The sequence below is a fragment of the Melospiza melodia genome, chromosome 2, assembly GCF_035770615.1.
Source record: "Melospiza melodia melodia isolate bMelMel2 chromosome 2, bMelMel2.pri, whole genome shotgun sequence".
NCBI classification, from domain to species: Eukaryota; Metazoa; Chordata; class Aves; order Passeriformes; family Passerellidae; genus Melospiza; species Melospiza melodia.
The window spans coordinates 112,364,138-112,390,450 of NC_086195.1; the positions used below are offsets into that span (position 1 = coordinate 112,364,138).

Consider the following 26,313-nt stretch of genomic DNA (forward strand, 5'->3'; position numbering starts at 1 on the left):
CTGGAGTAGCTGCTTTGGCATGGGCTCCTTGGTGCTTGTGAGCACATGGGTGTGAAAACACAGCTGGGTGAAATCAATCAGATTCAACATGAGGGACTGAAATTGTGTTTAAAATAAATACCAAGTTCCCTTTCCTTCTGGCCTTGAATTGAATTTTGCCCCATTAATTTCATCCTGCATCTTTTTCTATAAGCATATTTTACTATTGGCTGTGAGCCATTTTCCCCTGCAGATGTGCAAGGCAAGTTAATCCTCCAGTTCTGAGCCCACATTTTAACAACACAGCTCTTCACCAACACATCGCTGCCTTGTGCTTTACCAGCTGGTGCATTCCTTCAGTTCTGCTTCAGTTCCTGCATTTTGGAATTATCAGGATCTCCAAAACAGATAACAAGCAATTTTAGTGTAGCGTGTCACCTCCCCTATTTTATCTTTCTCAACTAAGAAAGAAGAAGAAAAAAACCCAGAATTTGTCTAGGTACATTGAAATAATTTTTTTCAAGGCTCTATTGTCTATTGTGTATGTGTTTTTAAAGTCTCCTAGCACACTGTGATGAGAAAATATTCAGCTGTTTCAAATTATGGATGCAGAATAAGGATCCAACACTGCTGACAATGAAAGAAAAAAGCTTTAAGCAATCTAAAAAAAACCCTTCAACAGGCTCTTGTTGATGAAGAGATTTTTTCTTTTCTGTCACAGGCCTTTAAAAAGTCTAAGTAGTGATGTTGACAATTTTTCCATCTCATTACACCAATTATAAAAGGGGTTGGTTCCCCTAGTGCCTTGTTACTGATTACTATGGGTAACATGGCTACTAAAGCTTCACTAAATGGAACACAGCTCTGGCCTTGACCCTCCCCAGGCAACGTTCATGGAGTTCTGAGACCTATGAAATGACCAATGAATTCAACAGTTTTGCTGAACTAAGGTCCTTTCCTTGCAGTTATCTGTGCTTCCTTGGGAACTTCTTATCTCTTCCTTTTACAGTCCACACCAGTGATAAAAATCCAGGGTACTTACCAGCTCTGTCAGAAGTTTCACTTCTATCTTGGTACTAATAATGTTGACTGGAGCAAAATGGTAGAGTCACTTTCTTTTCAGACTTCTTCCAGGCTTCAGAATCCTTTTTTTTTTTTTTTTTTCCCAAACATTAAATGCTAACTCAAAAGCTGATGTGCGTATTGTAAATCTGTGCGTTTACTGTGTACCTGTGTAAGATCAGTAATTGCCAGCATATCAGGAAAATCCAGGTGTGGAGGACACCTGCTTCTGGAGTGCTTTCTCAAAGCTGTTTCTTCGCCGATTTTCCAACCCGCCCTAGCTCAACTGGGGGGAAAGCGGGGCGTGAGTGCGTGAATGTGCCGCAGGCTGAGATTGTTTATTGGTGAAGAGAAAGATGACTGTGCTAGTTTATTTCGTGTTTAACATGCGCGGGTTTTGAATGCGGGGCTCGCCGGGGCACAAACGGGACAGGTTCCTCGGAGCGGCCGGGGTGCTCGGCCAACGCCATGGCGGAAGGCGAGGAGCGGCTCCACCGCCTCTGCTCCGTCTGTGGAAAGGGAGGTCCTACACCTTGGCAGGCTGAAGCGGGCCAGTCCGAAGAGGGGCTCAGCTTCTGCTGTGAGGAAGGCAGAAATTTTGCCGAGTTTTTTCCCTGGGTTCTGAGGCAGGGGCGAAAGAACGGCCCAAAGTCACGCGGCAGTACCGCGAGCGGGGAGACCGCATCGCCCGTGAGGGAAGGGGGAGCAGCCGCTCTGAGAGGGGCCGAGCAGCCCCGGCTGTTAGCCCGGTAACGGCCGGTACATGGGCCAGGTAGCGAGCCCAAGCCAGAGCCGCCGCTGCGCCGCCGCTTTTCTCCTGGTCTGGCGAGGGTGGAGCTCGGGACCTCGGCCCGGCCTGCCCGCCGCCCCTGGGCCCGCCCATGCCGCCCAGAGGGGCCCGGAATGTGAGAGCTGTGGGCGGGGACGCGCTCCCCGGGGGTGGCGCCGCTTCTGCTGCGGCGGGGCAGGGGCAGAGTTGAGCCGAGCCGCTCGGGGGAGCTGAAGTCTTGTTTGTAGGCGAGAACGGCTCCATGGCGGTTTCCGGAGTTAACGAGCTTTGTTTCTGTCCTGGTTTAAGGTAAATTTGGGAGAAAGCCTCCAGGAAGCAAACCTACAAGGCCCCTCCCCGCAACCGGTTCGGGAAAGATTCCTCGGAGAGAAGTGGAAAGAACCCGTCTATTTAACTGGCACAGCACCCCCAGCACACAAAATGAACAACACCGGATGACACCACTCTTTCACCGCTCTGGAGGAGATGACAGATTCAGAAAGTCTCTCTTGGGGGTGGTCGCTCTGTTATCAATCCCTCCGGTCCTGGGGCAGCTGCTGCAGCCACAAGGTGCAAACTCTCGGTGTTTCCAGGTCCCAGTCCCGAGCAGGTTCGAGTGGTTCCAAAAAGGGTAAGGAAAAAAGAGTCCAGGGGAAAATTCGGATCAGGGCCAGTCTTGAAGGCACAGAACATAATACCCAGCATAAGCAGAACACACGAATGGGGATACAAGCATCAAAACGTCACCCTAGGACGGTTTCAGACGGAAACCGAACGCGGCGGCGGGAGGGAGCCCGGCGCCCCTCGTGCCGGGTGTGTCCCCACCGCGGGACCGTCCCCGCGCCGTGTCCCCGCGCCTGCGCTAGGAGGCGCTGTGGCCGCAGGGAGCCACGGGCAGCGGGCCGGTCTCATCTGCGCTGCGAGGCGCTGCTCGGAGCAGCCGCTCCCGACACACCGCTCAGGTCAGTAAACAGAGTCCTGTTTTTATAAACCCCCTCAGAAGGGAAACTAAGTCAAGGTACTGTAAGTATTGTTAGTGCCACAGGAGTAAGAGAAATGAGACCTTTCTTCCAAACTTTAAAATATGAATTAGGACAACGCCACGTGATTTATCAGTTTCTCTGTTCTTCCAAGAAGGGTCTATCTATTGGAATTTTGCAAAAAGAGAAGAATAGCAGATAGTTTAAGATGGTTTACTGTATTAAATTCTAAAACACCTTCTCCTGCACTCCTGCAAATAAGGAAAAGCCAAGGACTCTCTGGTATGAAGTGGAAGAATTCTAAAACAGGGGAAAAGAGCCAGCTCACCAAGACCATCCTGCCTGATGAAATAAACAGGGCAGGAGACCTTTTCTCCTTTTAATGCCTTTATTAAAAGTGATCAGCTCAAGGCTGAGAAGCTCGACGGGTCCGCAGCTTCTCTGTCAACACTCCCAGGGTGACTCGGAGGAGGAATAGAGCAGCTTTGTCCACTAGGGGCAGAGCCGGGGGTCCGTGCCCCAGAGAACAGTGTGTGTAGCCCTGCGTTTCCCAACTTTGTAGTTTTCCAGGCTCGAGTCTTGGTTCCAGCTGAGGTCTATGCTCAGGGCAAGAGGTAACAAAGGTTTTCAGCATCTCTGCAGATTCAGTACTTTGTTCCTCACGTCCAGACATCACTCTAATCTCTTAATTCTGTATTGGCTCGTGCTCGTTGTTTTTGGGGTCTTTTCCGTAAGTTTAGTGGGGTTGCTTCCCAGGGCATGCTGGTCTCGAGGCTATTCGGCATTCTCTCTGATGCACCCCAACCCCCACCCGCCCCATATCTCCTCCTCTCACCTTCCGGGGAGAAGGACAACTTAGCCCCAGGCAGGGCCATAGCGATACAAAAGGAGCAATTAACGAGAACTACCGGTGATTACAATAACAGACAGGTAGAACTTCACCTTGGCAGCATCTGGTTTAACTGGTTCTGCAACCCTTTTTTTTTTTTTCCAAAAAAAATTGGCAGATTTTTTATTTATAACACCTGAGGGTTTAAATAACAGCCCAGTTCTATTCAGAAATCAGCTGGCACAAGCTGGAGAAGGCAGCAGTTAAGAATTGCAGCATCCAGCTAGAAGCCAAGAATTACTGCATCCAACAGTTGTATCCAACTCACTGTAAGTTTATTCTGTGAAACTATTAATGAGTGTTAATTTCCTACTAGCTGCAAAATTGTTAACACTGTTATTGACCTTATGTAAATCAGAGTGACAAAATTAATAAGGATTTGCTTGAAATTTGAAAGCAACTCAAATTCTACACCAGGTGAACCTCAAAGGAGCTCACTAAATCTTGAATATGTCTTTAGTACAGTCACTTTATCGTTACCAAACTGGATAAAAGAAGTATTGATAGTAGCTGTAGTTATAGTTTGCATCTGTATGATAACGATGGTGTGATTAAATATGGAGTAGAGACTAGACAAAAGAGAGTCTTGTTACTGTCCAAGAAAGGGAGAAATTATGCTGGGGTTTTTTTTACATTTAATACCTCCTCTATATTCACTGTATTCCTTATGCATGTAAGGTGTACAGTATAACTTCTTATTGTAACTTAGTTTCAGCATTTTTCTAGGCAGGAAGAAAAAACAAAATTCAGGATCCCTATGCTACCTTAGGTCTCCCTGACTACTAAAGTTGAAAACAGCTCTTTGAGACACATTTTCATAAGCAAAGTACAGCAAGTACCAAGGGAGGTCTCCAGAAAAGGGGCTTTACCGGAGGGGGAATTGCATCACCACTTGTCCTCCTAATTTTCATCCTGATTTTTGTCAATTAGGCTAATTTCCTAAAACCTATAAAACTGTATTCATCCCTGTGGGAGTGGGATTTTGTGGACATTTTTCCATTTTTCCAACTGCTTCTGGAGGCCTTCAAATAAGGATCCACTTTTACATTACTTCCTCTGCTCATTTTATCTTGAAAACGTGTTGATTCATTTCTAGGTTGAAAAAGGCATCAGAACACCAAGCCAGATGGGAGTCTTGATCTGCTGTAGGGTAGGAAGGCTCTGCAGAGGGGTCTGGATAGCAGGGATCCATGGGCAGTGGCCAGTGGTATGAGGTTCAAAAAGACCAAGTGTCGCAGACATTTCTCCACAGAAATTCTTTCTTTCGGATTTCTGTGTCATCGGGAGGCCAGAGGCTCCAGAAGACAAGGTAAACAATTGTTATCAGCTACTGTGGAATGCAAGAGGGACACCTTGATTGGCTCATTTCCTATGTTTATAATTAAGGGCCAATCACCAGTGCAAGCTAGGGGACTGAGTCCTTGGCCACAACTTTGTTATAGATTCTTTCTTTCTATTCTTAGCTAGCCTAGCTGCTCTGCAAACCTCTCTCTATATTCTATTTAGTATAGTCATAATGTATTATATATAATATCTTAATAAATCAGCCTTCTGATCAAGATACAAGATTCACCGTCTCTCTCTCACCAGCTGCGAACCACTCAGGCGCGGTAATAACCAAGTACCAGGTCCTGCCCTTGGGTCACAAGCACCTGTAGTGCTACAGGCTGGGGACAAGTGGCTGGAAAACTTGCCAGCACAAAAGGACCTCTGGGTGCTGGTCAACAGCCAGCTGAACATGAGCCAGCAGTGAGCCCAGGTGGCCAAGAGGACCAGTGGCATCCTGGCTGGTTGCTCATTGCATCAGCAATGGCGTGGCCAGCAGGACCAAAGCAGTGATTGCCCTCCTGCATCAGCACTGGGGAGGCCACAGCCCAAGTGTGCTCAGTTCTGGGTCCCACATTACAAGAAGGACATTGAAGTGATGGAGCAAGTCCAGAGAAGGGCAGTGGAACTGGGGAAGGGTCTGGAGCACAAATCCTGTGAGGAACAGCTGAAGGGCCTGGGGTGTTTTAGCCTGGAGAAAAGGAGGCTCAGGGGAGACCTGGTCCCTCTCTACAACTGCCTGAAAGGAGAGTGTGTAACCAGGTGGGCATCAGTCTGTTCTCCCAGGCAAAGGATGAGAGGAAACAACCTCAGGTTGGGCCAGAGGAGGTTGAGATTGGATGTGAGGAGAAATTCCCTCACTGAAAGAGTGGTTAAGCATTAGAACGGGTGCCCTGCCACCAGGGAGGTGGTGGAGTCACCATCCCTGGAAGCATTCAAAAATGGTTGAATGTGGCACTTCACAGTATGGTTCAGTGGGCAGGGTGGTGTTAGATCTAAGGTTGGACTTGATGATCTTACAGGTCTTTTCCAACCTTAATGATTCTGTCATTTATGTAAACACACAGCTACTCTCTGAAAAGCACAAGTCCTGTTTTGCTCATCTTCCAGTCCTCTCCCTCCTATACAGTCAGAGCAGCTGTTACACTCCCTGGGCTGTGGACTAAAGCCCACCTCTGGGGTTAATGTGGTTTATGCAGAGCTTTGACTCAGGACTAGGAAAAGCTGCCTCGTGTTAGTCTGCCAAAAATAAAGCTGGTATAAAATTCCCTTAAGTCCTCAGAGGATGGCAGGGAGCCAACAGCTCCTGTGGCTGTTACAGGAGACCCTCAGTTCCATTGGCTGGGGAACATGCAGTATCACAAATCCATGGGGAAGGCTCTCCCCAGATGACCTGAGAGACCAAGAGCGGATTACTGCCTCTGGAGTAACAGGACTATCTCTAACACAAGCAAAGAGGGCCTTGGACCTGCCTTTTCCAACTCCATTTGAAACTGTCTTCATGGGTGAGGGACTCTATTCCCAAGGCACATGGAGGCCCAGGTGCCAGCAGCTGCAGTGGCCCATGGAGCAGCAGTGTGAGCAGAACACTCATGGCTTGAATACGGACGTCTGTGTCATCACTTGCAAATACCAAAATGGAATTGCTGTAAAATAGGATGAGAGTATTGGAAGACAGGTGTGAAAGCAGCTGACAGTCTGGCCAGGCTACTGGAGGGGCCAGTGAGTCCCAGCTGCTGGAAAAATGTAAGATGTAGACCCTAAAAAACAGGAATTACCAAAACAACATGCAGACCCCTGGCACTCCATAACATGGAGCTCAGGACTACAGGAGCAGATCCTGTTAAGCAGCAAAATTTCATCTCCCCTAGCATAAATTTGGTGTTATGATATATAGACCAGCCCTGAGCCGTTAGCTTTAAGTGATGGAGTGTGTAGATAAAGGCACCACAGAGGTGGTATAGAGTTTTGTTACCATGCAACTGTAAGCCATGTTCTTAAAACACTTTCCTTATTTTGTTATTATGTAAGTTTTATTGCTCTGCTCTTGCTTGTTCCAAAGGTCATTTGCTGTTATCATTTCACCTGAGTGGGCACTTCTAATATTAACTAAAGACATAACAGGAGTTAAATGGGTAGTTAACAGGCAGATAAAGCATTATGTTACAGTGCACATCCCAGTTCCTGCCACTTGGAACACTGACAACATTTTAAATCTGATCACTGCCAGAGCTTTGCTCCCATTATCTACAAGGAAGTACAAAAGAATTTAAGGCAGGTGTGACCTGCTGTCTTCAAGTAACAGTGATGCTGGAGAGATCATGCAGAGAGCTTGGCTTCAGTTGCTGTTCCTTGACAAGTCTTGTTTCCTTCACAATACAAAATTGAAATACAGTATAAAAATACATCTTTTCAAAGGGTCCAATAGTTCCAAGTCAAATTTCAATATTACAATGCTATAATATTTAAGATTGAGGTACATTAAGAGTGCAACTTCTGCTGGAGTTTCTTCAGGATACCACATTCAGTACAAGAGAGAGACTAATATTTTCCTGTTGCTTCCCTAGAGAGGCTGCACTTTAGGTTAGAAGCGTTTTGCTTAATGTCTCCCATTGTACATGTAATCCAGAGTGTTATTACTGATACCCTGGGTTCCTCTGACTGCAGGAGAGTGAGTGAGATTTCCATGATTCCATGATTTACAGACACTCCTTGAATACAGCTTTTACAGTTGAGAATGAGCTTCAGCTTCCTTTTCATTGGTGTCTTGATCCTTCTTGTCTTCTTCCTTTTCTTCCTTGCTGAACTGGGCTTCAATCTCATTTGGATCAATATAGGTATAAAAAGAAGCCATGATAGCAAAAATGACGCAAACTACCAACAGCAGGGCAGCAAACAGCACATACTCTGCCCACTGCAAAGAAAAAAAAAACCAGTAAAACACAATCCAGAATTTATCCACCAATATTCATTTGTCAAGAGTATTACACCCTTTTAGTATTTTCAGGAAGGAAACTCAGAATGTGAAACTGAGCACACATAACAAGTATCATATGGCTTACAGGACTAAGTATGAATTAAACATATAATGCATATTAAAGCAACTCAGAATTGAGGCTCTTTCAGCATTTCTATCTTTACTGAAAAAACAGAAATTCTGTAAATGCTGAAAAACTCTTCAACATCCTTTTCCTGGAGGAAATGGGAATTGAGTGAAAGACTGGGAAGGAAACTCAGCTCCTTCCTTTTGGTCATATCTCTAAACCAGGCTGGCAATGCTTCTGCTTACAGCTGATCTAGTAACCACAAATGTGGGCAGAGATCAGAAAAGCCTCTATCTGAAAAGCCTCAATGTCTCTGTTTCATGCTCTTTCTGATTTAATTTAGCTTCAACTGGGGACTGTCAGAGCTGTTTCAGAGACATTGAGTGACACAGAATGGCACTCAGAAAGCCATTTTAATTCATTACCGAGCACCACTAATAGCTGCTTTTACCCAGTGCAATCTAACAGCACACCTACTGCTTGCACGCTTACCTGCTGTTGGATTGCAGATACCCCAGCCACAATAAGGACAATTATGTTACCAACAGCCACAGTCAGCAGCCATCCAGCCTGCAGCACTGACTTCATGTTAGATGGGGCCTGTAGGGACAGACATTTAAGTTTTGGTGGTATCATTTATTTTCTGATGCATTTACTGTAGTCTTTACCTTACAATAAACACTGTTTCTCTGTGGGAAAACAGGATTTCATGGTTTGCTAGGTTTTGGTGGTGGTTGGGGCTTTTTCTAAATTTATTTTTTGACATTAAACATTGCTAGAGAGCTAAACAGGTCCAGAGAAGGCTTTGAGGAGCAAGAGACCACTAGCACACTAACTGTAACACCTTTTACTTACACACACCAAGTAAGTAACAGGTGCACAGGTGTAATTTTACATCTCAGGAACATGTGGCACACATGACATGAAGAAATTGAGTGCATCACCTAGCAAATCACACCTTACAACATGTCCATCACTGCAGTTTCTAGATTCAGAATGAAGAGAAGAAATACACACAGCTACTAAAGTGGACTCAAGAGACAAAGGAATTAGAAGTGTATAACTAAACACTAATAAAAGCTAACAAAAAGGCTGTATGGAGTAAACTGGTGGGGAGATGAAGTGTCACTACTTCCTCATTTTATTTTTGAGAGCTCTCCAGTTTGGTTTTATTGCAGCAGTACAGTTGCACTTAGTTTCAATAGAAATTTACATGGGAGGAGGAAATTTGAGTACTGTCAAGTTTTCAAATGATATAACTCAGCATAGGTTCATGGAAAACACCAAATCCTTGGCTAAACAGGGCCAACTTGCATCAGTCTATACAGTCCTTCTAGGAGCTGTGAGGGACATAGGGGTCAAAGCAGCAGCACAGAGCCACCACTTAAAAACAATACAACGTGGAAGATCTTAACTTGCACCAAGATTCTTAACTCAGGAAGAGGAATACCTACCTGTGAGTATGAAAACTCCAGCCCAGTGACAGAGAACAGTACTTCTGCGCATGCAAGAAGAAAATACTGAGGGATCTGCCAAGCCATATGGACTTTACTTGGTAAAATATCTTCAAAGTACGTAACTTTAAGTATGCTAGCAAAACACTAGAAGTTGCAAAAAGCATGTTAGGAACAGTAATAATGAGTGTGCACAATTAAGGCATTCTAAGCAGTTCTCTAATCATATAGAAAGTTCAGAGTAAATAACAAATATTGCACATGAAGCACTGCATACCTAGTTATAAAAAATAGCTTTTTTACAGCAGACTTCATGCAAATTTGTAGTGTCTAACAGGCCATTAAGGCCAGTAGTGGTGATCATGAATTCTTGCATTATGTTATTACTGTAACCATCCTTATTTTTATAGTTAACAATGGCTTTGTGTCCTGTTTAGGATACCAGAATTCTATCATCTATACTTAAAAACAAGAGGAAATTAAAGGATTAAAGACCAGAGGAGTAATTCTACAAGTGTTTTTTTAATTAAAGGAAAGTATCAACATGGAAAGGAATTCTATCTATATTGTCCATCCAATAACAGTGTCAACTCACATCATCAAGTGAAATGGTATAGGCAACTCCATATTCAAGTATCTTGGAAGAAACTACACAATAGGTCAGAGCCGTTGAAGCGCTAATGATATAAGGCCTGAAAAAGAAAAACCCAAACCCCACAGTTCAGACCATAGGTGCTGTCAATTGTGTGCATTATATATTTTAAAAAAGCTCTGTGCCCTTTTCCCAAGGACAAGTATGTGTAGGAGATTAGATTAGGATAAAGGAAATTCTTACCAGCTTGGATTTGGAAGAATGCTGTAATTACTGACAGAAAGAGGATACAGTTTTCCAAATCCGATGTTGTCCATTACAACATTGGCAGTTAAAGGCAAATTGTTTATGAACCTTTAAAATGAAGGAGTGATTAAATACAACAAAAAACCTACAGAAGTCAAAGAATACAAGTTTTACTTTCAATTATATATTGGCAGCACAACAAGTATCGAGTCTTCCCATTGAAAACCTTTTTTTTTAATCAATTAACATTTTGGAATAAACTCTAAATCTCCTAGAAATGTAGCTAATACAAAAAGCCAGTTAGATCCCAATCAGCCCACTGCCTCAGAAGAACATCAAAAGTGAGTCACTACTACAACCACTAGGAAATGCATCTGCAAGTGGGAGATGCAGAAGAAAAGCAGAGAGGGGAAAGGTAATCTTGGATACCTCTTATGCAGGATTAAAAATGAGGTATAGATATGTAATCCATGCCATTTGTTCAATAAAAAAAAATCTAGGCAATGGAATGAAGCATACACTTCCAATTTTAGCTAAATTACACCCAAGCAGGTGTGCAAGATAACTTAAGTGAATGATGACTCAGACATTATCCCATCCCCTAAAACGTCAAGGGAAGTGTCCAGCAAGATGTGAGTTCCTAAAGTATAGAAAACTTTATTTCAACAAGAAGAGGCTACCCAAAGACAGATTGAAGAGAGAGTCACACTACTGTCAAAATTTAGGTAACGTAAAAAACTCTACCTCACGAGACTTTCTCTGTTTGCTGGTTTTGATGTGACATTGTCCTCTACCTAGTGGAAGAGACCATTATCAAAATATGTTCTTGGCATCAGAGAACAGCTTAAACATGCACTATTACACAGCAGTGGGACTTAACAGAGGCTTCAGAGCAAGACTCCAGACCTTCCTCTTTAGGTCCCTACTAGAACACACATCTACTAGCAAACACTGTATGACCACACACCTAAGTCTTGGTGAAAGTGTAGTTGTCAAGGTACATAAGAAATTGGATTTTTTTTTTTCTGAAGGACATCCTGGTGTACTCTCTGCAGCTTGCCAGTCTTACTGGTCCAGCAGAGACAAGGAGAGACAGAAAACAAGACAGTGGAAAAAATTTATCCAGAGCTTGTCCTCTGAGCCTCACACACTCCACATAGATTGTTGCCAGAACATTGATTCATATCTTAAGAAATAAGCAGACTTACCAGAGTAGAACTGATGTCTGTTGGACGCTGTTTAAATGCCAAAGTGTAGCGTTGTCTCTCTAGCAGCTCCAAATGCTCAGTTTTATTTAGAGTTGCAGAAATTATGTCTAATGATTGCAGTTTAGAAGTCTCAAATGTCATGTAGCCAGTCTACAAAGACAAATTGCAATGGATTTCTGTGCAACTGCGTATTTGTCTATTGAGGGAATGTTACGGGCTCTGGGAGGGTCAGAAATTTACACATGTTACTTCTGAAGTGCCAGAGATCATGAACATCCCCTCATTTTCATTTTTGATTTGTTTTCTACATCAAGCATTAATTCCATTTGATCATGATTTTTTATTAGTTTAATTTGTTACACAAGCTCCACAGTTACATGAGCTTCCCACAAGCATTATGGAATAGCTGCTCTATTTTCCTATTTCTTGCTCCAGATAAATCAGGCTTACCATAAACACCCAGTAAAATTTTATTCAGCTACAGAGGTAGGACTAGCATAAGATGTGATGCAGTATTTTCCAAAAAAGCAGTAATGCCATGTTTTAAATATTCAAAACACATTTATTCAACATAAAATACTTAAACCATTAACAAACATGTTAGTGCTACACTAAAATAGGCTCTTTGTTTTATGGGATTATCAAAAGCACTTTATAATCCACATCTGGATGATAAAGTGTCCGTAATAGGGAATAGAGCATTCTATACCTTTCATTTTCATGTGTGTACCATGGTACATCAATTCCCTGTCTGTATACAGTTTGGGTGCCCTTATCTTCTCCTCACAACTCTGTTCCTGTGTGAGGCAAATTTGGAGGAGGTTGGAATAAGAGCTCTCCTCTTCGAGAGAAACTGAGCTGCAGGCTATCAGAGAACACACATTCTAAGTTTCGTTATCCAAAACATCCATCAGAGCCACCACATTTTGCTGTCAAGAGAACTACCAATGCTGTGCTGTATTGGAACCTGAATAGTTCTTTGGCAGCAAAACATGAAGCCACAGAAGTTCCCTGTTTAGGTAAGTCATCACAGTGTCAGTCCTCACAGTGATAGCAGCAAGTCACTAGAGCTGAATGGACATTTACTGCAGGAAGGGGCTACTTTTAGGAAATGGAACCTTTTTAACAAGAGTGAAATTTTCATCTAGTTCCAAGTTTCTTAAGTTTATGGAAGTTTCTTGGGAAAACCTGTAAAAAAAACCTGGTAATACTTCAAACATTGACATAGTTACCATTTCTTCATTCACTGTGTTTTCAGTAACAACTCATTCCACAGTACGAAAAAAAAAGAGAACTCATTAAAATTATTGGAGTAAAATTGTCATAGAATAAATAATAGAATAAAATAAAGGTAATACTACAAAAGCATTGGCTAAAACTGACAGAACCAGAATTGGATCTGACACCTTGTCAGCCAGGTTGGTGGTAGCAGTCTGATGAAATGGTAGCTACAGTCATTGTTGGAGTGATGGATGGGATTCTATCTAAGCAGTGATCCTGTAGAAGGTCTGATCTTTCTAGAGGTCCTGTGGTAGTTATCAAGCTCTTGTCCTCAGGGAATCCAGTGATTCTTGTGGTGTTCTGAGCCTCTGATTACAACCAGGTGGAAATGCTTGGTTCACAATGCTTGCATTTCACAATGGTGTGATGTAATTTTATGAGTCATGCAGTGAGATTCGATGGCCCATTAGCAGAGATAGCCTCTGGAGGGAGTTATCAGGTCTCACTTGAGGAGAAGATAAAGAACACCTCCCCACGTGTTTTGACAGCTTATGAAGATGGTAATAGAATACAGACTTTCAGTTACATCTTACATCGTAACCTAAAAAACTCCCTTAGATTTTTAAAGTTTTAATTAATTTTTCTTATTTATTAGAATGTTTCTCATCTGCTCTTACTTACCGCCTCATTAGGTGCTACCTCCACACTCTGAAGTTGAGGCTGGAACTGAACTGTTGCAGGAACAGCACCCAGATTTATTAATTTAATTTGGGTTTGCCCAGCTGCAGGGGAAACTTGATAGGTTTTCTATAGGACAGGAAAAAGGTAAAATCAGTGCTCAAGGTCACTTGGAAAAATTACTATAATTACTGTAATCTTTAATATTTCATGTTGAAGAGGAGCATTTGCCGGCTGCTCTGTGACTGTCTGACAGAGGAGACTGGAATCAGGTTTTGTTACTAGTCTCATAAGTTGCCTAAGGAAAGATGTCTCTCATCCTCAACAGACACCTCTAGACGGCTGCTCAGATCTTGGGATGTAATGGATCACCACCCAGAGGTGTTGCCAACATCCCGGCTACAGGGGAAAATTCATTGGGCTCAGGCATGGCAGCTCCCTTTGGGGCAAGGAAGCTTAGGGGAGACAAATCCTTCCTTCCACAAGTGTCATCTTTGCACCTGCTGTGATGATGCTTCCCAGACTGTCACACTTCACCTCCAGTCTAAATCTCAGAAGAGGTCAAACATAAAAAGGTGCCCTCTGGTGGGCCAACCAAGTGTCTGGTTTCCAGCTTTTAGTCTCAGTTTCAAGAGTGAGGTTGCCTTTATGCATGATTTGTACTAACTGCAATGTGGTGTTTTGCAGAATGGTGTTTGTTGCTTGTTAATTTTACTATGCTAACAACAGTATTGCAATTTATTTCCCCTCCCTCTACTTCTATGCTTACATGATTGGCTCCAAATTTAGCCTTGGTACATTTCCCCCTTAAACACACCTTTGTTTCCCCTGAATTAACAGCTAAATATTAATAGTAAATACTTGCATGTGGCTGAACTTACATCTATTTGCACTTGCACGAGGGCAGCAGCAACAAAAGCCATGGAGCCGAGGAACATCCCCACAGTCATCTTCTTCAGGGGCCTGGCACAACAAAAGACACAAGAGATTCAAGACAAGTGACAATTCAAAGCTTCAGCTACTTGGTTTTTTCTTTCCACTCTGGGAAACTCAAATGGCCACAACTAGCACATTATCACATTTTGGAGGGCTGATGTTATTACAGAAAGTGTTCTGCTAAGATGGGAACCTCTCAATTCATAGTCACACTATCAGGAAATACATCTTTCCTGCAGCATCCTAACAACCTGTTACTCTGCATCTGCTGGGCTCAAACATTGACTGACCATGATTACTAGGTTCCTGAAAAAATCTGGTTTTGCAGGAAGAAGAACCCCAATCCAATACAGTTGTTAGCTGTAAAACAAGAAAGAGGCAAGAAGATATGCCTTTAAAAACAGAGTAACAGCTTATCTCCATATTGCTATGCTTAAATAACATTGAACAAAAATGGTCAGGGAAACTTGTCAAATTAGGAGACCTCTACTGGCATGCAGTTAAGCTGTAATGATAGATTTAGAGTGTATGTGTCATTTGTGGCATCATTTATCCAGTTCAGAATCTGCACAAATGAATGACAGTGTTCCCAGCATAGCACACACCCGAGATTTTTAACAGCTATATGGAAAAACAGCAATGCACTTTAGCTGTTTGAAAATTATCTGAAGAACTGTATTCTCTTCTGCCTCTCCAAGCATTCCTGCAAGTGCCAGACACTTCTTTAACAACATTGAAAAATAAAGTGGAATACCCCCAAAGCTTCACCTAGAAGGATTCAGTAAGTCAGTCTCCCAGCTGAGACTGAAGAGGAAATGTTTTGTGTCTCAGTTGCTTTTTAGCCCAAAGCATGACAAATGCCAAGGATGTATGTTGTACTTCTACCTCCTCTGTTCTTCAGGAGGGAGAAGGGGTAGATATAAGGGATATGGAAAGCAATCAAGACCATCTCTCCTGCAATCAAAAGATTTTTGTCCTTAACTGAAAAACATTGTCACTCTTCTCTTAGATTCTCCTCTTATAATCTGTGATGCCTCTACATACCACTTGCAGTATTCTGGGTTTTTTTAAACATTTTGTTGAAATATTAAACCATTTTAAATACACTTCTCTTTCATCCTTAGCTGAATGCTTGCTCTTTTCTTACATTAAGGCTGGAAGAGCCAGTTACAGAAACCAATAAAATGAGCCTCTGTTGAAATCAGGTAAAAACATCAACTTACGTAAAATTCAGCTTGCATTTCTTGATTAAAGGATAAACCAAATAATCTGCAACTGGGATAATTATAAAAATCAGGATTGGCTTCACAATCTGGGGAAGATGAACATGAGAGAAAAATTAAATATTTTTCAAAGTGCTTTTTTTAAGTGAGGGCAATATGTATACAATCTTTAAGAAGTACTTGAAATTTGTAGATAGAAAATTAGCATACCTGCATTTGTTCTGGTTGAATTTGAAAACCCTGGTGAAGAAAAAAAGAAATAATTTTTAATATTGTGACAACAAATAAAACGGGTCTGAAAAGTGGTAATTAAAGAAAAAATGAATAAAAAGTAACCTACAAAATCCCCATTCATTGCTGTGGCTTGCAATGTCCATCTTGACCCCTTAATAAGAGAAGAAAAAATTAGATGTCACAGTAAATCAATGTTCTCAAGTTCTTTTTGAATTGTTTTCATAAGTGAAGTGTTGGAAAAGACATGCAATACAAGAAAAAGTAAAGCTAGCTTCCTATGGGAGTATTCTTAGTCTGCAAAGCAAACCTTGGAACAAGGTGGCCCATTCCACTTCCTTTACTTGTTCAGTGAAATACAGCAGAGAAGAACTTAGATGCAGAAATCAGCTGGAGAGAGGGCAGGGCCATCCTGTGCAGGGCACTGCTGGGTGCTGGGCACAGGAGCCAGCCCAGGGCCCGTGTGCCACTGGCCTGAGCCCCAGCAGCCCCCACATCCCACTCACCCAACCTTCCTTCCTTCCCAGAGGCAGAGGACAAGCCAGGGCCTGGCCTGCCTGGAGCCCCCTGCCCCAGAAAGTGCCTGTGGCTGGCACAGGCGGGGCAGACTTCAGGCCTGAGCCCAGGATGGGACAAGAACGCTACTGCTGCGTCTGTGACGAGATCCTTCAGCCAGCCACAACACAGCACTGCCCGAGATATTACCCTGGGAATGAGGACTGAGCTCTGAGTTTCATAGCAGGAATTCAGAGCTCCAATTGCAACAGGTCACACTGGCAGCTACAGCTCACAGGCACTGCACTGGAGCAGAAGGACATGGGGACTCTGCAGCAAGCTCCCTCCCATCTGACTTGGATAAGGCTTTTAAGCCCTGGTTCTCTCTCAAGCATCTTCCTAAATTCCTACTTCAGTGCTTCACTCTAACTGATGCTTTTGTGGGTCTTGAGCACCCAGTTCACCAAGTGAATGGGACTTACAGGATCACACTTCTGCTTGAAGGTGTAAGCTATTTATAACAATGTGTGAGTGATTAAGCATCCCGATCATTTAAACCCTGGTTCTCCAGCACATTAACACAAGCACCCTAAATTTCATCTGACAACTGACAATTGAAGAAACATTAGTGCTAAGAGAGCTTTAAATTACTGTTCCATCCCCTGAGTCCCAGGCTGATACAAGATTTGGAGAGGCCTCAGTCACTGAATCTGTCCTGGGTGTACTCAGATAAACTAAGATTGCCCCTGGCTGCAGATCATCCTGTACTGACATGACTCAGTGACTACTCTTTGCAATAAAACAAGGATAAAGAATTTGTTTTTCCATACTCCCATGGGCACCTTTTCTCTCTGGAGACCTCAGAGTATGTAGATTGACACAGTACAGCTCTAGTTACCAAGCCAAAGCATTTCTACTTACCTGTTGGTAAAAAAGTGCCCAGAACATGGGGAGAGGGATGTAAAGGAAAAGCACCCTCAACACCATCTTTATCTGAGCAATCAGTCGTTTCTGCAGAAAATAAAAATTACACAAGAGGAATTGGTTCAAAAAGAAAGGGGATAAAAAAGAGACAGTTTCAGACTGCTACTGACATGACAGCAACAGGTAAAGACCCATCATGTAATGTTTACCCACACATTCAACTTTGCATGTTGTAGCTACATCTGAAGATTTCTGTTAAAACAGTACAAATTCTGCTTGTGTGTGTGGGAAGGGCTGCTGGTTAAAGGTGACTGATATCAGAAAGACTTGGGCCTCTTTGCATGTGCACTGATGGCAGCATGAGATTCAGCACTTAGTGAAGGGGGCATTTGAGCAATAGGCAACTGAGGAATTTCACATAAGAACAAAGCATACAGGCAAAAGGAAAATAAAGGTGACAGGTTAAGGTTTGTGCTGCCATTGGCAACAGGGCAGAGAGGATAGTAAGTAAGGGACAAGTTGGGAACTATGGCATACAAGGCTTTGAGAGTCATGATAAGAAATTGTAATGAGCACATGAGGGAATGCAGTGTTTACCCACATGTAATGAGCAATGAGGGAATGCAGTGTTTACCCACTTAAACCAATATTCCAAAGCATAATTCTCATGTTTGGTGGCAGCAGCTTTCTGGCCACAGAGAGCAACTGACGACTTTCCCAGGCATTTTCCTGGGGAAGGCTGTGAGAAGATCAGAGAAAGAATGAGAAACAATTCTTATCTCCACTTGCTGCACCTGTTGTTGTGCACGTGTGGAATGTGTTACAGAGATTTGTTTACCCAAGGGTGATTTCTTAATTGGACATTGGATGATGTTTGGATTGATTGGCTAATTATGTCAAAGCTGTATTGGACTGTCTGTAAGGGGATGTGGATAGGATAGGAATAGGATAGGATAATAAAGTGATTGATCAGGCTTCTACAATCATGGAGTCAATGCTAATTATTACCCAGCTGGGGGCCTGTGGCTGCCAGGAAAAGTATTTTGGCCCTGTGCATGAACAATGACAGGCAGCATCACTTCCCTTTTCCCATCTGCAGCCATGAGATATGGGAAATAGAGAAGGAAAGATAATGCTTGCCCTTTCCCTAACAAAAAAACTTAAATGTTTGTATTTGTTTGGCAAGGGAAAGAACTTTTTTTGTCTCCCTTGAATTTCCCTGGACAGCCTACGATTACACAGAGCATTGAGTCACACAGCTCTACTTTCTCCCACAGGAGCTGAGGAGATAACCTGCAGTGACAGGAGAGCACTGAGGTTTGGCCAGGTCAGCTACTGAATGATGGAGAGGCACAAAACTATTTGCCCAGTGCATGAGGCAATGGATCAGAGCAGAGAGAAGCTGAGGGTCAGCAGATGTCACAGCACAGGAGGCTCCCCCAGTACTTACATCATACTTGTCACTTGCCCAGTCCAGCCAGTGCTCTCTCTTGGGGAACTCCTTGCTGCGATGACGAAACCTGTTTTTGATGGCAAACTGAGGAGAGACAGAATTATGTTTAATGGCACTACAAATACTTAAAACTACAAACTGGTTTGTCATTAGAGATGATGCTCCTGCCTTCTTGTGTTTAGAGGGTGCTAAAGGTGACTCAACTTTTGTTACCCACTCCAGTCATCTAGGGGAACGTTGTTTTTAAGGCCTCACACTGCATAACCAGCAGAGTGTGCACTTGGGGTCAGGTGAACCAAACAGCTCAGAGCAGTCCCTCTCCATGTGGGTTGCTGTGAGGAGCTGGAAGATGTGCCCTCCTCAGACTTACTTATGTACAGCAGTAAATAGAGTAGTGTCATATGCACAGGTTTTCAAGGCTGAATGGCTGTAGGAGAGAAGCTCCTATGACAAGCTCCATCTTGTAGGTATGTCTCACATCTTGACATGGAATATACATAAATACGGTCCCAAGGAACTCCTAAGATTTTCTGCATGGAATAACATTTACAGCCAAGCTGGGCCTTCGGAGCAGCACTCTAAGTAATGGCCAAAGTCACCTACAGAGATTTGGTTTTGACAGTGCTTACAAGATAGGCAATAGGCTGAGCTAGATAAAGATGGCAGATCTGTATGGAGAATGAAGTATCTCATGCATGAATAAATTTGATCTCAAGGTTGAGGCTCTGCAAAGTTGAGACACGAGTTGCTATTCATGTAGATTCCACTCCTTTCCTTGCAAAATCACAATGATGTGCAACCCCCAGAATTTCCTTAATGCAGTGGGGATCAATAAAAGCATTGTAAATAATACTCTTTTAATAAGTAATAAATTTTTGCTGATAAGATGCACTAGTAGCTCTGCTCTTGACTCAGCTCAAGGCATGTTTGTCTCTTTCTACATAAAGGGGCACAAATGGTGAAGGAATGATTCCCACAACTTGGGACAAGATTTTACATAACAGTGACACCTGATTTTGTTTCCTATGTGTTAAAATCCACATATAAATCAAGATATGCATAAAAAGACACCCTAAATGTGGATGTATCAGTATGAAGCCGTCTGTAATAAAGCAAAAACCTCCAGAAACTTTCTTCATATTAAGACAGACTTCTCATTTAGGCACATTTACAGAACAGCTTTAGGAATGGCTGCCAGGGGTTTGGGGAATGTAAGCAGTACTTACTCCAACACATTTGGAAACTTCAAGCATTACATTTCCTTGTGGTTTAACTTTCTTGTACATTCTGCTTCCAATTACAAACACAACTACAATATGCAAACAGAAAAGCAACTCGGGATTAAATTCAAATAGTGGCAAGTAATTAGGTATGGAAACTGCAAGCCAAGGAGGTAATCAGGGTGGGAATAAGCCTCCCAAGAAGCAATGCAATTGCCTACTCACATGCTATCATACAGTAAGACCAATCAAATTAATACCAGCAGATTGCTTCTATTCAGGACAAAAACCTAAATCTGGAAACTCCCACAGTAAGTGCTCAGTGGGAGGTTTGCTCGACTGAGGGATGGTCAAAACGAGGGCATTTAGGACCTTGACTCTGGCCTTGCTGTAGGGGCTCCTTTTCAGGAGCTCACATCATGCAGGGACACACAAGGCTCTGCCTGAATGCAGGACTGGCCAAGGTGTCCTCTGCTCCCAGGCACGTTGCTCAGCCTCACCATCCCACACACAGGGCAGGCACAGGCAGAGCCCCACAGCCACCATCCAGCCTGGGCCGGGCTCACGGGCAGGGTGAGGGCACTGGCAGCCAGGTGGGCTCCCCGTCAGGACCCTGAAGGACAAGGACCATCAGGGATACTCAAGCACCTCATGGCACCCCCAGTTTCTTGGGCAGCAGTAAGGCTTGGGGAGTGACCTGTAGCACAGCTGGTAAAAATGCAGGTGTTTGAGAAGTACTGACATATCAAATACGGGATTTCTCCAGCTCAGGGACAATCACCTTACACAGTTTATAATCCTGGACTAGAGACAATATCCAAAACACACATTTTCTGAGAGTTCTCACCCTGCATTCAAAAGATCAATTTGTACAGACCAGTAATCCAAAAAACATAGCCAGTAGTTTACATGATGTACAGAATTCAAGCATATATTCATGCCTCAGCCCAGCCCCATCCAACTCTCCTGGTAAATCAGACTCTTCAGTAAAAGTGAGTACATCAGATTAATCCCACCCACCTTCCCACCCAGGAAAAAAATTAAGTCAAAAATCACAGAAATTCTCAGGTACTGGGAGAGGTCAATACCTGGGAATTTCTATCACACTGTCATTATTCTGAGATTATCATCTAATTACCAAGGCAACAGGATAGCAAGAGATTCACCTACCCAAGAAAACAGCCATGAGGGCAGCAGGAACTCCAAAAGCGAGGGGGTAACATTCCTGTTTGCTATGAATGCCACACTCTGAAGCTGAAGTAAAAATAACATCAAATAAAAGTCCCAGTCAGCACTGCTGATGTTTTCCAAATGGTTTCTGGTCTTTGCATTCACTGAAAACTCTTGGGGGAACAACAAATCAGTCTACCAATGACCTCAGAGTGAAGGATCAGTATCCAACTTATCTCTCAATATTGGAAAGGGGATTTATGTATCACAGAACAGTTCAAGTGGCAAGGGACCTCAGGGCATCATCCAGGCCAAGTGCCCTGCTCAGCTAGGGCTACCTGGAAGCAATTGTCTAGGAATGTGTCCAGATGGCTTTTGAGCATTTCCACAGATGGAGACTCCACAACCTCTCTGGGCAGCTTGTGCCAACTGCTGATCACCCTGAGAGTGAAAAAGCATTTCCTGATGTTCAGAGGGAACCTCTTCTATTTCAGCTTGTGCCCATTGCCTCTTGATCTGACAGTGGGTACCACTGAGGAAAGCCTGGCTCTGTCCTCTTCATTCCCCATCAGGGATATTTCTACTTGGTTAAAATGCCCCCTTTGCCTTCTCTTCTCCAGGCCAAACAGCCTAATGCCTCTCAGGCCCTCCTCACAGGAAATTTGCATCTAGTTTTACACTGAGACATGAAGAATTACACTAGAAGGGTCAAAAGCATGTCCTTAGTGAGAAAGGAACTAGATTACAAAAGTTTTGGGCCAAGTTCATAAACAAAGATTCTAGTGACGTAAGTGTAGCTTGTTGAAACAAAATCACAATCACCAGCCCCCTCCCCTCCTTGGCATTAGTCACAGATTTGACTCCCACTGACTTCAGCAGTATAAAATAAAAGACTCAACAAAATCATTACATTCTTTACCATACTTCTTCTAAAAGGAAAATTAGATAATATGGTTGGGGGAAAATGGTAGCTTGCAGATAATTCATGTCTTGATTTAGTTGTATAAGTCTTCTGGTCAAACCTTTCCGGGCTGAAACAGGTTATCACTTCCCTCAGCTCAATTTGTCATTTTTTTTCCAAGGAATTTTTCACCCTGTATCAGCAAGGAAGTAAACTACATGCTGTGCCTCATGCATCTATCCTTTTTTTTTGGGAAAGGATAGAATTTGCATTAAGCAAACATCTAAAACTCTTCTACAGAGTCTTTTCCAGTCAAGAAATCCAAAGGCCAGAAGTTCAGCCCGGTGCTTTTTGGGTTATTCCAGAATTCACATGCTGTTTCCTTGCTTTTGGGAAAAGCAGCCTTGTGAAACTGCTGGCAAGTGCATCCATACAGCACCATCTGTGCAAGCTTGCCACAGAAATCCATATGCACATAGGTTAGCAAATTGCTGGGGTTTGTTTAGGATCATGCTATTCTTCACAAGCAAAAGAGAACATAACTTTCTTATTTAACAAGATGAAAAATTATTTACTTGTCACATGGATTAATATATTTCTACATGCAGAGATGCTTCTGTACTTAGCATGGGCACATTTCCAGAGGAGAAGGCTCTCTCCCCCCTTCCTTTCCCAGGAAGCAATACAATTCTACCAAGTGTGATACTCCACAGGTATTGGAAGATGTGACCCATTTGTACCTTAGTGGAATTACAACGCGCAGTAGGCATACAAGCTGCTAGCTCCAGCATGTCTTTTCAGATCTAGCACTTCTGGCCCTAAAGGCAATGAAGGTTTTCAACTGGCTTGTTTTTGAGAGTACCTCATCTCTGAGAAGCTGGATGACACACTGAAGACTATTTAAGTTCTTAACAGAAGACTATTAAGTCTTCTATTATGAAGACTATTAAGCTAGGTAAGTCCAGTGTGTCACAGAACAGAACCTGAACTTTAACTGGACTGGACTGCAATCCAACACACCTTTTCTGGTCCTTAACAATCGTCAACAAACATGTGACCTTACCTATGAGCCGTGGGATGACTATAGCAGATATGAAACTTGCAACAGCAGTGTTCTCATAAAAGTAAGAAAAGAACTTACTTCTTTGGTTTTCCTACAGTAAAAACAGGAAGATGTTTAGAAAGGCTTATGTTGTATTGCACAAAATAGTTTTAGTAGTTGTTTTGCACTGGGCGATGGGAAGTTTGTACTGGGTTTGCTATGTCACGGAGATTGTTATTCCCCCATGTTATTCTTCCTCATCACATGGTTTCTCGCCATGCCCTCCTTTCTACACACCTGGTGGTCTGTCCCATGGGTACCCCTCCCCTCGCCCCTCCCCAATGGCATCCCATTGGCCGCAGTCCTCTTTCCCGCCCCCATCCCCTTGGGTATAAAACTCCACTGCAAGGGTACCACACCCTCCTTTCTACCTGGGTGGTTGCTGCTGCCCAGAGTGTCGTGTCCCAAGCCAATAAACAGGATACTTGTACCCACGTGGAGAAGAGCGCTTCTCATCTCTTACTTTCTGTCCATGCAAGGCCGTGTGGGCTTGGGTTCGAGCTAGCCGGATTGGACCCACACAAAGCCCAGAACCCCACGGATTACTGCAGGTTTAGCCACAACCCCATTGATGTGCCTAGATCAAAAAATCAGCGCCTCTGTTTTCAAAGTTCAACATAAATAATTAACAAGCTCCTTTTTCAGCTCCTCGGGAAAACCCTGCAGTAATGCACCTGTCTAAACGTGTATAATATTAGAGTACTATAATAAAACATTAGTTAGAGAATTTGTATAACTGAAAATCTGCAAAACATTGTTACCTGATCATCTTCAAACTGATCTCCACCAAATGCTGACACACATGGTTTGATCCCACCAGTACCTAAGGCAATAAGGATCAAGCCAACCATGGACAGAGCACTGGAACAAAGGCGAAAAAAAAATATATAATTTTGGGTTAGTTCTCACAGCATACATAATAGACTGGTTGAAAGACAGTTGAAATTCAAGTAACATAAACTTAAGTTTTCCTGTCCTTGACCAGCCTGGGAAAAAAACTTGTACAAGGTAACTCACGTGTGCACTGCTACATTATCAGGAGAGCCATCCTGGTTGTGATCCGTCAGGTCATTTATGGAGCTCACAGTCAAGACTGCCTGCCCAATTATATAGACAATGGACAGGTAGAGAATGGTCCTGTTGTCAAGACAGGAGATAGAGTTTCTTAGATATGTTAACACACTAACACAAAGATAATTCCACAGCTAATGCAGATTTCTGCTTACCTTAAAGATTCCTGGTAATGAAAAAAACTAACAGATACAATGAGTTATGGACTGAACTTGTCAGAAGCTACTATAAAAATCAGGTCACATGCCACAGCCACGGTATTTCTATTCTTTTTATTATTATTATTCTAGGTAGCCTTTATTTAATTAAGCAGGGCATAATAACAAATGGATTCTATGGGTATCACTAGGTCAGAGGAAAATACTTATATATCCTCAATGGTTGCCTTTTTACTGATCAACTCAAGAATTCCCTTTTCATCTTTTTTATAAGCTGAAGATCAAATGGACTACTCTGCAAAACTAAAATCTGCAATTTACACTGATTTATTTTTCTGTGTTATATTTCAGTTGCAGGAGTAAAGAGAAAAATCAAAAATCTGTTTCAAACATGGCAATACCCCTGAAATACTGTTGTGAACAACAACTCTATAATACCACCTTCTTCACTGTAAGTGTACCAACATTTTTACACTCAGATCTGGGTAAGAGCTGCACTGAAGAGTGCAGGCTGCAGGCTTTCAGCCTGACTACCTTGGCCAGGAGGAGCCTAGGGCAATAGTACTGCATAATCACCTGGCCTCCCCTTTTTATGGTCCAATCCTCATTTCTGTAAGTAAAGGAGTGTTCCATTTTAAGTACACAGCTGAAGTTTAATCCATGTTCGCTTGTGTCCTTGGGTGGGCCTCCATTCAATAGGCACAGGAACAGGTCTCCAGGTTGGAGGAAAAGCAGGAGAAACACAATGCAATGTGAAATTATTGAAACCCCAGCTTTCAGGAGTGGTCCCAAACCTGGTGCAAGGTAGGAGAATGAAGGACAATGCTCGAAGACCTAGAACAGCTATTTGACATAGGCAAGAGATCCTCACAGCAAGCTTGGAGCAGCGCCCTGACACAAGAGGGAAATTGAGCAAGTTCTCCTCACTTTAAAACAAGGTTTTACTGACCTAAAATTGACCTTGCCTACAGCAGAGTAAAAAAATACATAAAGTGGGGCAACGTGGAGTTGGCTGTTTAGTGGTATTTAAAAGATGGAGTTTAATGGGGTGGGTTTTTAATTGCGCTTCCAGAGAGTTGCTTTATTTACCTAGCAACCTGGGAAAAAGTCTCCAATTAAAGTTGAAACTGAGCTGATCAGGAGTGAAACTTCAGAGTTTTATTTGTGAGGCTTACAAACCCACTACAAAGACATTCATAATTGGCACTGCATTGATGGCACACTATCGGGAGTTTAGTTCAAGCATGGCTTAAAGAAAAAGGCCATGAAGGCATACAGTGAGAGAAAAGTAAAAGGTAGTTGCAAAGCAGTTCCAAAAGCAGTTCCCAGCCTGATTTCTATAAACGATTAGACTTTCTCAGGCATCACTTTATAAACAATAAGGTTCTCAGACAGTCTTCCCATAACAAGCAAAACATCCTCTCTGGGAAAAGATGGCACCCTGAGAACAGATGTGGAAGTTTTGGGAACCTTTCATATCACAGTGGGAACACTGGTTTTGTTTTGTGTAAACAATTATCGGTATTGTAAAACAAAAGGAGTGGTTAGAATTTTCTCTGTTAGCATATTATAAACTTGGATTTTGGAATATGCATGAATTTTGTTAACACTGTTATTTAAAGTGGCTGATCGATCAATAAAGTTGAGTTCGATGCATTAAAGGATGGTCGTTCTCCCTTCATCTCAACAGCACACAATTAAACAATAACTGTGGTTTCTGTACTATTTTCCCCAAGAAATTCAATCCAATGATCTGTGAGCAGGTCCCATCACATTTCTTGACAGGCATTGCACCAAGTACATGGACTGTGGAAGATTGGAGCCTCTCCTTTAAGGGTCCTTAACAGTGCCTAGGTTATCTCCTCTTCCACTTGACATAGATATTTTTTAAAAAATTATTGTTTTAACTTTCCTCAGGACACCTTGCTGCATTTTTGGGTGTTAATACCTAATGGAATATCCTAAAGCATGTTTTCTCTTG

General features: G+C 42.8%; 1 protein-coding gene across 1 annotated transcript; it reads right to left on the bottom strand.

Annotated features, from left to right (window-relative positions):
• Positions 1-7,036: 7,036 nt before the first annotated feature.
• LOC134415212 (solute carrier family 15 member 1-like) lies at positions 7,037-24,218 on the bottom strand. The gene is made up of 19 exons (XM_063150498.1): positions 24,121-24,218; positions 23,865-23,964; positions 23,065-23,155; positions 21,101-21,184; positions 19,937-20,019; positions 18,708-18,794; positions 17,255-17,344; positions 15,948-15,992; positions 15,818-15,847; positions 15,608-15,696; positions 14,330-14,411; positions 13,452-13,577; positions 11,550-11,699; positions 11,086-11,135; positions 10,339-10,449; positions 10,099-10,195; positions 9,504-9,650; positions 8,542-8,649; positions 7,037-7,919 (listed from the first exon to the last, which is right to left on the bottom strand). The coding sequence occupies exons 2-19, from the start codon at positions 23,952-23,954 to the stop codon at positions 7,731-7,733; spliced, it is 1,749 nt and encodes a 582-aa protein (XP_063006568.1). The 5' UTR covers positions 23,955-23,964; positions 24,121-24,218; the 3' UTR covers positions 7,037-7,730.
• Positions 24,219-26,313: the final 2,095 nt, after the last annotated feature.